The sequence below is a fragment of the Glandiceps talaboti genome, chromosome 15 (assembly GCF_964340395.1).
Source record: "Glandiceps talaboti chromosome 15, keGlaTala1.1, whole genome shotgun sequence".
Lineage (NCBI taxonomy): Eukaryota > Metazoa > Hemichordata > Enteropneusta > Spengelidae > Glandiceps > Glandiceps talaboti.
The window spans coordinates 10,961,498-10,977,373 of NC_135563.1; the positions used below are offsets into that span (position 1 = coordinate 10,961,498).

The 15,876-nt window shown below is 35.2% G+C and overlaps 3 protein-coding genes across 4 annotated transcripts; all 3 read left to right on the forward strand.

Moving 5' to 3' along the window:
- Window positions 1-7,590, forward strand: LOC144446205 (uncharacterized). The gene is made up of 10 exons (XM_078135957.1): window positions 1-62; window positions 689-804; window positions 1,274-1,386; window positions 1,776-1,997; window positions 2,338-2,421; window positions 3,022-3,130; window positions 4,919-5,108; window positions 5,606-5,777; window positions 6,105-6,233; window positions 6,640-7,590. The coding sequence occupies exons 1-10, from the start codon at window positions 1-3 to the stop codon at window positions 7,588-7,590; spliced, it is 2,148 nt and encodes a 715-aa protein (XP_077992083.1).
- Window positions 7,591-8,127: 537 nt separating this feature from the next.
- On the forward strand, window positions 8,128-13,778 carry LOC144446946 (AP-4 complex subunit epsilon-1-like). Of its 2 annotated transcripts, none has more exons than XM_078136792.1 (3): window positions 8,128-8,317; window positions 8,796-8,950; window positions 13,712-13,778. In XM_078136792.1, exons 1-3 carry the CDS (start codon window positions 8,223-8,225, stop codon window positions 13,723-13,725), a joined length of 264 nt encoding a protein of 87 aa, XP_077992918.1. In that variant the 5' UTR covers window positions 8,128-8,222; the 3' UTR covers window positions 13,726-13,778. The 2 variants fall into 2 exon arrangements, with proteins under 2 accessions (XP_077992918.1, XP_077992917.1); XM_078136791.1 differs by lacking the exon at window positions 13,712-13,778 and adding an exon at window positions 9,196-9,380.
- Window positions 13,779-13,801: 23 nt separating this feature from the next.
- On the forward strand, window positions 13,802-14,452 carry LOC144446206 (protein O-mannose kinase-like). Its single transcript, XM_078135958.1, has one exon. It carries the CDS (start codon window positions 13,802-13,804, stop codon window positions 14,450-14,452), a length of 651 nt encoding a protein of 216 aa, XP_077992084.1.
- Window positions 14,453-15,876: the final 1,424 nt, after the last annotated feature.

Genomic DNA, 15,876 nt, shown 5'->3' on the forward strand with positions numbered 1-15,876 from the left:
ATGTTCATTCCTTTCATTTCACATCACCAAACAATAATCTATGCATCAAGTGATAGTTTTTAGTAAGCAAACATCTAAAGCAATCGAGAGATTACAACTCTACAGTTTCTTCAAAATAGGAGTGCAAAAGTAACGAGTAAAACAGTCCTTAATCAATAAATACTATCCTGACGTTTCACATGAATATTCCTTTACAAAAAGCTTACGCTTAGCAAGATATGTGTGGGTAAACTAACCAACACATACCTATGTACTAAAATAGAATGATACACCACAATTTCAAATAAACGGTAAAGTACGCATAGAGAGATCTAAGAATCACATGTACCATAAGAACCCAAACATACACCCTGAAAGATAGAATAAGTGTAGTTAGATGGTAGGGAATGACGTAAATAATATATTCATTCTATCGGGTTCTAACGTTCTGAGGCAGAAAATAATTTCCTCCTCCTTCAACCTCAATTGATCTTCATTACCAGAAATCTTACAAATATTTGAAAGAGACATATCGGAAACACTGTGATCATTCGTAATAAAGTGTAGAGATATAGGATAGCTCCGATTCTTTTGTCTGGTAAGACAGAGATGTTATTCTTAGAATAGCCTGCTTTTCTATGGAAAACTTGATAATTTCCAACCAAGTTTTATACTCATTACAACAGAACACATTTCCTTAACACCATAGCAGATTTTCTCCAAGTGCTGAGTGGTATTTAAACATAATTAATCAAGTCTTCCTACTAGCTGGTAATATTGTACCCAAAGAAGTAGCCAATAATCTAATGAGATTAATAGCAGAAGGTAAGACAGCCAATCAGATATCAAATAACATATATTTGCATATTATATGCATCATGAACCTGTGAGAAGTCTTCCTCCTTCTTTATGCAAAGGAGGGGCCAACAATCTGATGAGATTGATAGCAGAAGGTAATGTCCAATTGAAAGGTTGACAACATGATGACAGATGAAAGTTTATGTTCTGCTATTATACATGCATGTCTGCTGACTGCTATGAGAGAATGCATGCCTATGGCAAGGACCTCCCTTGAACAATGAATGACGATCAAGTTTCAACGATGTGTTTCTCGGCAATTGTTGCATGATATAAATGATGTGCAATCATGACTCTCCACAACCCACAGTTTTTGAAAATGCCTGTGTAGTCATATTCCCCATTCAACCCAAAGATGACGTTGTTCAATGATCCAGTTCCTACATTTGTCATTTTTCGCGTCTGATGTTTTTGTCTGATTTTGTTTAAAACATAGATACAGCAGCTGAAGAGTATGACAGAGAACTGAGAATCAATGCAGTCAAATCTTACTATTCCCTAATTAATAGACCAATTCTTCCAGACTCTTTGGTTCAAGTTATTTGTTGGGTAAGCATTCTAATACTAGAAACTATTCTCTACCTATTCTAGTCTCTACTCAGTGATAGACAAATGCTTCCAGACTCCTTGCCATCATTTCTATACTAAAAACTATTCAAAAATGTATTTGGAAACAAAGCCTGTATGTATTAATTTGATTCAGTTCCAAAATTTAAAATTTTAACCATAATAGTTCTTATGCTACAAAACTATAGACTGTATAGATATGTCGTGTCACTCCAGCCTCAACAGCATACTTTGTCTATTTGTAAGTGGTTGACTGGTGTGTGAGGGCGCCCCATCCTGGCATACCTTACAGACTAACAAAACTACAATGATGAAAATCACATATCATCCCAGTGGAAGTGTTTCACACAGTCATTATCTGTGATTTGTAGGTCATAGGTGAGTTTTCCCACCTAGATGATTCCATTCAACCCAGTGAAGTACTCATTAAGATGTCAGAGCTGTTGCAGAGAAGCTTTGATGACACCACTACAAACAGCTGGATACTCAGTGCAATGATTAAAGTTGTAGCTCACAGTGGGGTGTACAATGATACTGTTACTACTGTTATCAAGAGATTTCAACACTCAGGTGAAAACATGGATATTAGACAGGTAAAATTTACTTTATACTTTGTCATGTATAGTCTGGTATAATCATTACCTGCAATAATGGGAAGGATTTGAGATAGCGATGTTTGTCATCTGTCTGTCTGTCTGTCTCTGTCTGTCATTATCAGTATGCCTGTCCATTTGTCCATGTCTCTGTCTGTCTGTCTGTCTGTCTGTCTGCCTACCTACCTGCCTGTCTGTCTGCCTGCCTGTCTGTCTGCCTGTCTGCCTGCCTGCCTGTCTGTGACATAATTATCTAAAAAATTACAGCTCAAAGGACAAGACACAAAGAATGATAAAAGATTTTATCACTGAAATTTGTCATTTTCACCTCTTTTTGCAGAAAGCTTGTGAGTTTGATCAGATGTGTCAGGACCTTACCACAATGAAGACAGTCCTACCATCTCCAACAAGTCAATCTTTAGAGGTAAGAATAGTTGTAGCTGATTTGATTCATAATTTTATAACTTTAGGATTGTTTATATGAAATAAGAAATAAGAAAATATAAATATTTCTAGCTAATGCACTTTTTTTTCATTTGATACCATATCACCATATTTCAAATAAGGAACTTGTAAACCTGAGTCCTCCCATTTTGAATGATGTATTATGGGAAATATATCATTCCATTGACAAAAACATGTTGGAATCAATCTGTCAGATGTAACAAATAATCTAATTGTGGTTATCTCGTACCTTTCTGGAAGAGCTGGCTGTATGATTATCCCTTCTATTAAAGGTGTTACTACTATAACAAATAATTCAGCTGTGGTTTACATCTCTGCATAGTAGTTTTGGTTGCAGATCGGCTTTTAAAAAAAAAAAATTTGAAAAAAAAGATTGATTTTACTTTTTCTTTCATGGATGAACATGTGTGGCCTTGGATGGCCACCCACATTTCTGAAATGAAATGTACCGGCTAATGTCATTCAAACCTTGCACAAAGGTGGTTTATCATAGGCGGCATATGTACATGACTTTGGTGATTACTTTCTTTCATAATTTAAATACATTTTTTTGTGTTAGATTGATGCCACCTTATCCTTCCTGGATGAATATGTATCAGAAGGTCTTGCCCAGGGTGCACCAGTGTACAAATCTCGACAACAACGACAAACACAGCAACTTCCTATGGGTAAGAAATTCTACTTGTATGGCAAATTGTCAACCATATCTGAGTAGAAGTTTTCCCACCAAAATTAACACCAAACAGTGTATATTTTGGATATTGTTTAATATCATAGTCAAGCTGAACAGTTCTCAGCAAAACATTTTCTCTATAAAAATGAAAAATTATATGTCTTGATAACTTTTTACTTGGAAATGGATCATTTCTGATCATTTCTGAACAAAGGTTTTTATACCAAAATTTACAGATCAAAAATAATTTTATTTCAGTAATCTTTTGTCCAAATTTGGATTATCAAATATCTCACCATTTCCATGTCATGTTTCTTTTCAAAGGTGATGTGTGAAAAATCAAAAAAAATTCTGAAATTGAATTTGTAGTGTAATATCTAGTATACAAAGTACAATTTCATGCCAAAAATGAACCATCTAAATCACTTCTATAGTCATTTCATCTCTTATACAATCACTTTCTGCTACCATATTTTGTCAATATTGCCACATACAATATTGCCACATTTGTCAATATTTTGTCAGTTGCAAAACAGTTGAAATTCTCTCTAGGAAAAGTATACTACATAGAAGGGCAATTTCTTACATGCTTCCCACTGCTAATTCTACTAAAATCTATTGCCTGTACCTTCACACAAAAATAGATACCTTCACTTTAATATATTGTCTGCCATTTCCTACATAAAATCAGTTACCTGTAACGTGTACCTTCAGATATAAATCTGGTATGTTATGTCTATCTATTGCCTATACCTTCAAACAAAAATATATATTGTATGTTGTTGTTGTTGTTGTTGTTGTTGTTGTTGTTGTTGTTGTTTAAATCCATTGTCTGTACCTTCACATCTATATCTTGTATGCTATTTCTACTAAATCCATTGCTTGTAGCTTGACTTGTATGTATATATATTGTATGCTATTTCTACTATTAAAATCCATTCCCTATACCTTCACATATATATCTTGTATTCCCTATGCTTCACTTGCTTGGCCTATCAAATACTGGACTAGCTAAGAGAGGTAGGTGTAGATTAGTCTCAGTGCATATACAGTGCAAGATGCCAGGACAGTGAATATTCATATAGTCATTGTCATGAAATGTGAACATAACACTTTATGTATTGGGGTATACAGTGCAAGATGCAAGGACAGTGACATCTTGCATTAGATATCAACAACACAGTGTAGAGTCTCTCACAGATCTTTTGTGGCATTGCCTGCATGTGATGAATACTTTTAGAAAACCAACACCTATTCACAGTTAGTTGGTGAAGGTTCTACAATTGATGCAAAAGCTCCCTGCAACTTTACTTTTCACAAAATTTAAATCGCTATGTAATATTGCATGAGTATGATATTATGGCCAGTGACAAATATTTGTACACATACAAAGAGTGTCAAGTTAAAGAGTGTGATAAATATGACATATAAATATCACCAGTGGTTTTCTAATGAAGGGAATGTCCAAAATGATCAAACACATGTAAAGTGCAGTAGGGCTTCTTCACAGGATTTCAAAGTTGAATAAGTTACCAAGGTGCTACTTTATCACCCCAAATCATTATGTAACTTGTAAGTTGCAGTAATTGATAAAAGTGTACTTACAGCAGAAGTAAGCCAGACTGGCCTTTTCCTTTAACGAGAGCTTTCAACAAGAACCACAAGCGTTGCTCACTTGCTGCCACTAGAGGGCATAGTAGCATTTAGATTACCTACATCTCCCTTCAAATTTCAATAGATTTATGAATTCATCTATGAATATCACATGTTTATATCTTTCCAGTCTTGAAATCATCGCTATGGGCTGGTTTGAACTTTGAACCCTACAAGAGTCCGAGCACCTCAGTAGCCAGTACTACATCCAAGTCAACACCACCACAGAAATCACCAATGATTACAATAGCATTGGACCCGTCTCTCAGCTCAGGAACATCTGGGAATAGCTCTGAACCAATAGGATATGAGGATATAGGGTAAGGGTGAAGGTTTTAGTCTAAATGATCATCTGGGAATAGCTCTGAACCAATAGGATGTGTGGATACAGGGTAGTGTTTGATTACAGATTACAGATTACCATAATTGCAGAAAATCTGCTGGGTTTCTAAATACATCACTTTTCCCATATAAGCATGGTGTGGTGGCTATCTCTTCACTAAACATTCTGTCCATTTACAATATGTGACAGGTGTGACAAACAGACAGTAAATGAAAAAGGGTCACAACATCTGAGTTGCAAAGTCTGATGTAAAATAGTATAGTTTAAGCTTTCTTGAGCCACTGACCGTTTTTTATATTTTCAAAATAAGTCAAAATGTAAATCAGACACTGATGTCGAAAAAAGTTTTAAATTTGCCTGGCCCAATTTGATTTGATTTGTTGTCATGTCTTTGAAGAACACACGTTGTTTAAAGCAAAGAAAAGTAGTAATGTTGACAGATGTGCTAAGTATGTGTTATTACTTTGGTTACAGGTCACGAGGTCTTAATCTAACAGGGGTACGAAAAGTCTGGAGTAAAGAAGGGTACAAACAAACCAAAGCTACCAAACATAGACCAGGAGATACTATATCTACTATAGGTAGACCAATAGACAGTTTAGACACAATAGAGAACAGACCAACCAAGTCTACACCCATTACACAGGTATGATATAACATATTTTTAGTTAGCCCTGAATTGAGGGCTATTAATGGCTTTCCCGTATTCATCTTTGCGTCCATCTATCTGTGCATAAATTCTCTGAGATGAAGTATCCTTCAACATTCTTCTCAGAAGTACAAGAGAAATATGTGTGCCTATGTCTGTTTAGTTTGGGAGAGCCTCGATAATGTGATATAAATTTTATATCTGTTCATGACATGACTGGTAGAACTTACATTTCTTAAATTTCCTATTCTTGTCACTAAGTCATCATAATGAAAGGTGGATGATTATTATATTGCTGTCGTTCATTTGATTTTTTTGCTCTAGATAAGTTCAGCAACTGCCACTGGTGTCACATCACTGCCAAGTGAACCAGCTGTTCAATCTGAAGAGGAGAAGATAAAACACCAACTAGCAAATGCTCTATTTAGTGGAATTGTGGGTAAACAAGAACAGGTGAGAATTACCTGCAGTTGTATAGTGCTATAGTCATCCACATAATCTTATAACAGTTTTGACTAAAGTATGATTTTGTGCATGTACCTCTTATGAGAAATGTTATTGCTATATCTGTGTTGTATGCTGTGTGTGTCTGTCTGTCTGTCTGTGTGTGTCTGTACATGATTCTGGATGGAGCAAAATGAAATTTGACATGTACATTTCTTATTTTTTATCATGGTCATTGCTAGAACTGATTATGTTTCATCAAAAATCTGTGCATATTACTCAGACTCACTAGCCTCTATTTACTGAATTTTGAGATAGTTTACATTACAAGCAACAATTTAAATTAGTTTCCCACACACTAATAAAAAAATAATGGCGATGTTTTTTATCCATTTTTGTTATTTTTTCACTTCAGAATACGGATGTAAGACAGAAACAAAACAACTCATCACAGAAGACTGTGTTTACAGATAGTTTAGTTGAAGGTGTTGGACTATTAGACATAGGTGATAAAGATACAGAAACAACAACAAATGTGGACTTACTGTCAAGTCTTCATCTTTTAGATGATGTAGATGTTAGAGTCCCTGAACTCCCAGCTACTGTACAAACTGGACAATTGCCAGTGTCTAGAAATACTGAGAACACTGAGAGCAATCTCACTTATGGAAAACCGTCAGAATCACAAAATGAAAGTGGTCAACAAAGTATATCAACAGTTGGTACAGATTTTGAAACATTAGCAGTTAGTTCTGAACATCTTGTTGCCATGGATACAAAATCATCATCTAATAATTCCCAACATCTCATTGCCATGGATACATCATCATCTAACAATTCCCAAGATTTAAGAAACTTTTCTAAGATTATGGAACAGACGGATTTGAAAAAGACTTCTGTGGATGAAGAGGAAATATCAGGAGGAAAACATCGGAATGTTAACGAGATCCACACAAATAGTTCAGGAATGCTAGATGAAATGGGACATTTTCAAGGACAAGTCAAAGAGGATGCTGCTAAGGATCTGTTACTAGGCAACTCAGAGACGATATCTTCTGACGTCAGTCTCCTGGATACGGACAATGAGGATACTGGAATGATGCTGGAAAGTAGTCCAGTATCAACGTGTCTTCCGGATGAACTCACAGAATATCCATACTCCAAGGATCATATAGAACTAGTATCGGATGTAATGTTACGTATCTCGGCTTGTAAAGTGTGGAAACCCGATGTTGTTGCCATGGTGATATTTATTGTGAATCAGAGTAAGGACACTGCCAAGGAAGTGAAAGTGATTTTAGACATACCTTCAAATTTAAAGGTGAATGACTTTTATCTTTACAGACAAAAAGTACAAATATGGTGATAAATGTCTGATCAGGTTTTAGATTGACATGAATTGCACCCTGGGAAATGATGATCTGGTGTTGCCTTCATTTATATACCTTATGTTATCCACCCCAAAAAGAAAAGTGAATCATGTTTTATAGTATATCATGTTTTATAGTATTAATATGAATGGGTTTTTTTTATTTTAGGGTCTGTGTACAAAGTAGTAAATGTCATACTATGGAATTCAGTTTGATATCATTCATTCCACTTGAGGATTTTTTGTTAGGTCTATATAGTCTTTTAATTTTTGATTCACTTTTCCAAAAGGATTCAGAAAATCAACTCATTGACTACACCTGTTAAAAGTAATATAGGATTTTATAACTATTGCTATGACAACACTTACAACACTGTTGCTTTCCTCCGTATATAGAGTTGAAAAAAAATATAAAGGGCCACTGTTCTGTTACAGATACATACCAGGGATAAACATTTCGGGGATAATGTGCTTTTTAAAAAGTAACATTATTTTCATTATTGTATGTTATTATCATGTAGGTAACCGTAGATGGGATAGAGTGCAATACATATACAACAGATATAGTGAGATCTCAGAATTGTCATACTACAGTGGTAAACACAGCATGTAAATCACCAGCTTTAAATATGGTATTTGGTGGGCAAGTCATATACAAAGACAAAACTAACACCGCTAAGAGATTATTCTTTAACTGTTCACTATATATGAGTGATTTCCTAAGGTAGGTACAGTGTACTATATTGTGTATATTTTCAATATGTCTATTATGAATCTGTATCCATTGCAAGAAGTGTTGTACCACACCTCTGATTAATGTAGAATGTGCCTCGGAAATTAAATGTTTACACTTTTTCTGTTACTTTGCTCAAGAAAACTCGAACCCATTCTCAGTTCAAATCAGTAAAAAAAATCTAGGGTTATTGTACAAATTTTTCAAATAGCAGTCAAAATGCTATCAAAATTTACTCATTTAAGGGGCCTTGTCACTACAAGTCACTGGACTCATGTTGACAAAAACACCTAAGTCACAAAAATTTTCCAGCTGAATGAAGAACATTTGTACTCACATTTTGAGTACCACAGAAGTAATGGTGATGTAGACACGGGTTGTCATGACATAGATTGATAGAATGGCCAGTGTATCCATATTTTCTGTGCAGCAAACAATAATGTGGATGTGTTTTCCTCTGCTTCAACAGGCCATCTAAAATTACAACAGAAGAGTTTGGTCAGAAATGGACTCGTCAGTCTCGGGACAAGAAATTGAGAATTGAGAATTCAAAGGTCAAGACCATGTCAGAATATATGAAAGTTGTAGCAGAGAAGTTACACCTCTATCCTGTAGAAATTATTGGTAAGTTGACCCAGTATTAGTTGGTGAAAGTTGTAGGGGAGAAGCTACGCTTTTATCCTGTAGAAATTATTGACAAGTTGACACGCAAAGTAAGTTGGTAAGTTTGTAAAAACCATGTATGAAATTGGGAGATGAGTTACATCTCCATCCTGTAGAAATCATAGGCGAGTTTGAAATTAACACTTCCACTTACAAATGTATGTACACGTATAAAATAAACTATTTCTGGTGTTTTCTCCCACCAGGTTATGAGGGTATATCCTGTGGCCTTCTTCTAGACACTTCAAATCAATGTTTGTTACATGGAAAGTTAACACACACAAAGGCACTAGAACTGTGGATCAAAACCAGTAGTCAACTCTTCTCTGATGCTGTTGCTAAACAGTGTACATCTGTATTCTAGTAGTGTACATCTGTATTTAGTAATGTACATCTGTATTTCAGTAGTGAACATCTGTATACAGTAGTGAACATCTGTATACAGTAATGTACATCTGTATGCAGTAATGTACATCCATATGCAGTAATGTACATATGTATTCCAATAGTGAACATCTGTATACAGTATTGTACATCTGTATTCTAGTAGTGTACATCTGTATTTCAGTAGTGTACATCTGTATACAGTAATGTACATCTGTATTCTAGTAGTGTACATCTGTATTCCAATAGTGTACATCTGTATACAGTAATGTACATCTGTATACAGTATTGTACATATGTATGCAGTAATGTACATCCATATGCAGTAATGTACATCTGTATTCCAATAGTGTACATCTGTATACAGTAATGTACATCTGTATTCCAATAGTGTACATCTGTATGCAGTAATGTACATCTGTATTCCAATAGTGTACATCTGTATACAGTAATGTACATCTGTATGCAGTAATGTACATCTGTATTCCAATAGTGTACATCTGTATACAGTAGTGTACATCTGTATTCCAGTAGTGTACATCTGTATCCAGTAGTGTACATCTGTATTCCAGTAGTGTACATCTGTATACAGTATTGTACATATGAATGCAGTAATGTACATCCGTATGCAGTAATGAAGTACATCTGTATTCCAGTAGTGTACATCTGTATTCCAGTAGTGTACATCTGTATACAGTATTGTACATATGAATGCAGTAATGTACATCCGTATGCAGTAATGAAGTACATCTGTATTCCAGTAGTGTACATCTGTATTAAAGTAGTGTACATCTGTATGCAGTAATGTACATCTGTATGCAGTAATGTACATCCGTATGCAGTAATGAACATCAGTATGCAGTAATGTACATCTGTATTCCAGTAGTGTACATCTGTGTACAGTAATGTACATCCGTGTGCATGCACTATTGTACATCTGTATTCCAGTAGTATACATTTGTATTAAAGTAGTGTACATCTGTATTCCAGTAGTGTACATCTGTATCCAGTAATGTACATTTGTATCCAGTAGTGTACATCTGTATTCCAGTAGTGTACATCTGTATTCCAGTAGTGTACATCTGTATTCCAGTAGTGTACATCTGTATGCCAGTAGTGTACATCTGTATTCCAATAGTGTACATCTGTATTCCAGTAGTGTACATCTGTATTCCAGTAGTGTACATCTGTATCCAGTATAGTAGGTTCATATACAGTATAGTGGTACATGATCTGTATGTTACAGTATACATCTGTATTTCAGTTATGTACATTTATATCCAGTAATGTACATCTGTATTCTAGTAGTGAATTTCTGCCTTGTACACCTGTATCCAGTAGGGATTTCTACAATACCTTTCAAAGGTTTTAACCACACATTGAATAGTGACTAAACACATGCATGTACTTGCGTAGCCATTTTACAAATGCCAGCACAGTGATTTTAATACAACTTTGAACTACCGGTAGTACTGAACTGTGTAGTTCCGTAGACATTTCACACAATACCATACAGTGGTTTTACCAAAATAATAAACACTGCTTAATGATGTATAGCCAGATTTCACAAACTCAATAGCAGTGGATTAGAAATAAGGTTGTAATGCACTTAGCTGATCATACCGCCACCTAGAGGTCAGCTATAACTATGAAATGTGTGATTCTGGTGAGGATCATTGACCAGGACTGAACAAAAGCTCAGTGTTCTTAACTAAGTTGAACTGATTGTGTATTGTATCTTTTGAAATTAATTTGACCCACCAAGCTGATGAATATTGTTGGTCGTTTCCATAACATATAACATTGTTCAAAAGATGTGTGCATGACTGTATTTCAGAGTATATTATTTCACATGATTATACTTGTTAATAACCCAACATTCTGTATTTCAATTTACAGTAGACATTTTGTACAAGACATTACAGTGCAGTGGATTTTCACTAGCTCACATTTTCTATGTCCTGCTTCTCAATAAAAATGTCTTTGTATATAACTGGTGTGTTCTCTTGACTCTAATGTTGCATTATGGTTTTCATGAACAGTATTGCCTTCTGTCCAAGTCATTTGTGCATTTTTGAATTTATCTCACAAATTTATACTGGTTCATTGATACATGGCTGTAAACATTTCAATGAACGCTACTTAGCACAACTGAATTGAGGTTTTGTAATGCATGGACCATTATGTGTGTGTGTGTGTGTGTGTGTGTGTGTGCGCGCTTATGTATTGGCGGATTGATGGATAGGTGGATGAATAGAATATTTTTGTTTGAAATAACAGAAACCTACCCCTTTACATTTTTAATAGCTATGGATCTATTGATTGTCGAATATAATATATATAGATGATGGAAAAGGAGGTGGGGGGGGGGGGTGACCAATAAAAAAAATAAATGTGCTGTCTGAAGTGGGATAATATGTTTCTTTGCATTTTTATTTTCTGAAAAGATGCTCATATTGAAAATTCATATTGTTTTCATTTGTCGTAAAATGGGATTTAAATTTTTCATGTGCTGCCTGAAAATGGAATGGCATACAATACTCCTAGATGTAATTCAGCTATGTACATGTACAAAGAATCTGGGGAAATGGGTGGACTGTACACATATAGTTCTAGACTAGGCCTATGTATAATTGTTTGTAGTATTTGTTTGAGTTTGAGGTGGGTTAATTTGTTGATATTTTTTTTGACCTGTCGTTCAACCGGAAACAAAACAAAAATCGGTTACGGTTCTGTTGAAACAACAGAACGAATAAAACTATCAAAAACAGAGAGAGAAAACAAAAAAACTCAAATCAAAGCCCTTTTCCTCAAGGAGATTATAAACACACCTCCATGCTTTACCATAATTTCTAATTCTGTAATCAACAGTTCATGCTGAAATTTCTTACCTGGCAACTTGGTTCTGTTACTCTTCCTGCAGAGAGACAGAATGCTATAGCAGACGAGTTTTCTTACATAGCGTAGCATTTCAAGTACACTGGTCGTTCAATATATTATCAGTTTTGTATACAAAAGATCCGTTTCTGGTCATAAATTTAAATATAAAGATACAGTCTTTATTTTTAAAAAGTTAGTTTGGTTTCGGTATACCTTTATTGCAATTAATTTGATTATAGGTACATTGACGAACCTACAAGCTGTGAAAATCAACCCGGAAGAGGAATGGCCGGTCTAGGTCAAATCAGGTCAAACATGTGTTCAAGGGATGAAGTTAGTATGGCGATACGGAACACTCGTATTCTTGCTATCCTGCATCTGTCTTCTGTGGAAACTAGCCCAGGAACTTTTGGAAGATGACAGGGGTGACGCTCTTGAAGGAGGAAATACCGAAGGCGCGCCAATAGATATATCTCATTGGTTAAACCTGACATGTAAACAAAAGGAACGTGTGATCGGGGTGAAGTTGTGCAAACCACAGTGTTGGTCTGGGTACTTCAGTCTGCCTGGGTTTGAACACTGTGAACCATGGTTGACATGCGATCAAATCAATACAGATGTCCATGTAAAGGAATTTGTTGGATATGGAGCTGTGAAGCAGGTGATAATGAGATGACGACCATGTTTATAACTGTAGTCTTTAGCTTAAAACCTTCACAGGGGTAATCCTGACATTGTCAATGTGTGATAGACGGACTGTTTCAACATTATTATTGGTTGAAGAGACTCTATTGTCAGGATTGGCTTTTTTACTTTTTTACACTATCATAGAAATACCATTTCTTTATATTTCATCTCACTGAATTCTGTTCCTCTTAGAATTATACAGGGTTTTTTTGTCTATGAAACAAATAACAAATGGAAAGGTCCCTAACACTTCAATGTCTGAAACTTATGATAAAAATAGTCCAAAATTCAGTGTTTGGTACCTGTCTGGTAAAACTTCATTATCTGAATCAAAATTTTGATGTCATATTAGAATTAAAACTACTATGTCACTATGATGATTTTTTGCCTATTCTTGCACGTTTATTTCACAGCATTTATCCATTGACAACATCTCTGAACAGACTTACCGTATAGATTGCTATAAATACCATTTCGACATTCAAAGCAGTCTTGCAGGAATAACACTATTATGATGGTGCAGCTTAACCTACAGTGCTTGTGAACTATTTTGATAAATTTTGTAATAACTGTAACTTCAAATTATGTCTGAGAGCCTGAGAGGACAACTAACTCCATGTCAAGAATTTTTTTCATAATTTCAAATTAATGTTTGAAAGTTGAAGATAACATTAAGCTAATGTACAAAGTTCCTTTTTTGGAATGATTCTGATGCTTGACAATATGTTATGTTAAATCACACTTTTGTTTATTTTTCACTGTTTTACCAAGGTATATGTTGCTGAATGGACGGGCTATCAAGTAGCATACTGCAATTTAACAGTGCAGACATACAAAGAAGATTTCGCCCATGGACTGAACATGATCAAGTCATTTGCATCAAGTGTGCATGTAGTGCAGCTGATTGGTCAATGTGATGGGTCGGCCATATTGGAATATCACCCCTTGCAGTCTCTTGATTACCTGAATGAAATTCTAACTCAGGACAAGTACAAACAGTTTGACACAATAATCTTCAGGTTTCAACTCAGTATCAATTATGTGAAAATCATACATTTTCTCCATACCAGTCCTCTCGGAGTTTGTGTCATGTGTGACTCCAACGACATCACCAAAACTCTTTCACAGTTTTTAGTAACAGAGGATTTAACATTGATCGTCTCAGATCTTGATGCTCTACCACAGGTTGATACTGAAAGGGGAAATCTCATTAAATGTGGTCATAAACAACTTTATGGAGACTTTGTTGCTCCTGAGCAACTTTGGCCATATGATGACAGGGTATTTGATGACAATGATATGCCAGGTTATGATGAGAAAACAGACATCTGGAAAATACCAAATGCAGTCAACTTTATATTGGGTGATGTGACAGGAAGTGACATCATGAGATTCCATCTATTCAGAATTCATCGACAGTGTAAAGAAAGAGATCCGGCATTGAGACCCACTGCTGAAGAAATCCTTCATGAATATGAACATGTTTATAAGACCATATCAAAGTCGAAATAACAGAAGCATGATTTGTTTCAATATTTAAACCAATGACTGTTATATGACTACTAATGTACTATTATTAAAGCAATAGTAATGACATACAACCACAAAACTGATGACACAGTTTAATAGTGATGACATACTACAGCAAGACTGATGACATCATGTAATAATGACTGATGACATATATTTATATTATAACAATAGTGAATAAAAAATTTCATTTAAATTGAAGCAGCTATAACGAGAAATTTATGACAGACACACACATCACCATAACATGACCTCCCCTAACAGAAGGTAAAAATGATGAACAAAGCTTGTAGATATATTAATAGCATTATATTTTTAATATATGGTGAACTTCTACAAAATAAATTTTTAAGAAACTCAAAAAAATAAATAAGGGAAGACAAACAAAGGAGAAATTACATTTCAAAGTTTACATCACTGGCAAACAAAATATATATACAAAACAACTAAAAGAGTCAAATACGATGTGTGGACGCAAATGACAATCTGGTAAGGGCGCCCTCACACATGGGCCAATAACCTCAGCAATTACAAGGCTGTTGAGAGTGAAGTAGCATGTCTTACAGTCTAGCTCAGAGATTTGGCTATCTGGTTCAACATACTGCCGAGACAGAAAACTAACGATTTTGTCAAACCGGACAGCCAGTTCTCTGGAGTAGTGGAAGTCTGATCAGAACCAGTGTATGACTATGACATGAGATTAGTTTTGACAGTATTGCATTATCTCTTAACAATTTATAAGCAATTTCAAGGCCTAATTTATGGCTGGCCTGTATTTCACTCGGATGAATCAGTTATTTATAGTGTGGAGTAATGTATACAAATAGTAAAGAGAACGTACAACTGTATAGACCTCCACAATGTTCAAAGTTCATAGACTGAGGCATCAATTGCTTGTCATGTGAATCTCTCACACATGAACAATTGCCAGAAGTTTGATGTACACTAACATTATATTTTGTATGGGTATTTTGGACTTCATAAAATTTAGTAAATTTATCATTCGATGGAACATAAAACGATACAAAATGCACAATAAGTTTTAGCAAAATAACTGAAATGGCAGGATTAAGAAGGAATATAACAAGATGGCACTTAAAATTCTTTGCTTCTTTTCTATCAGTGAGGTTTAGGTATATTTGTCAAATATTGCTCAGAAAATAACAATTCTTGTCACACATAAATGATACTGACTTTGCACAAGATGTGAGATTCCACAAGTAGTGTTCTCTCACAATATCATGATATCAATCTCTGATGATCATTTTTTCTATTTCTTGAATAAATATGACAGAACCTCATGACATGCGAGTGCAAGTGTGGCATACTCGTGCAGTGTTGTCTGTGCGAGTGAAAGTGCAGCAGAAAACACTGCAAGCACTCGTGCAAATACCCCCCCCCCCCCC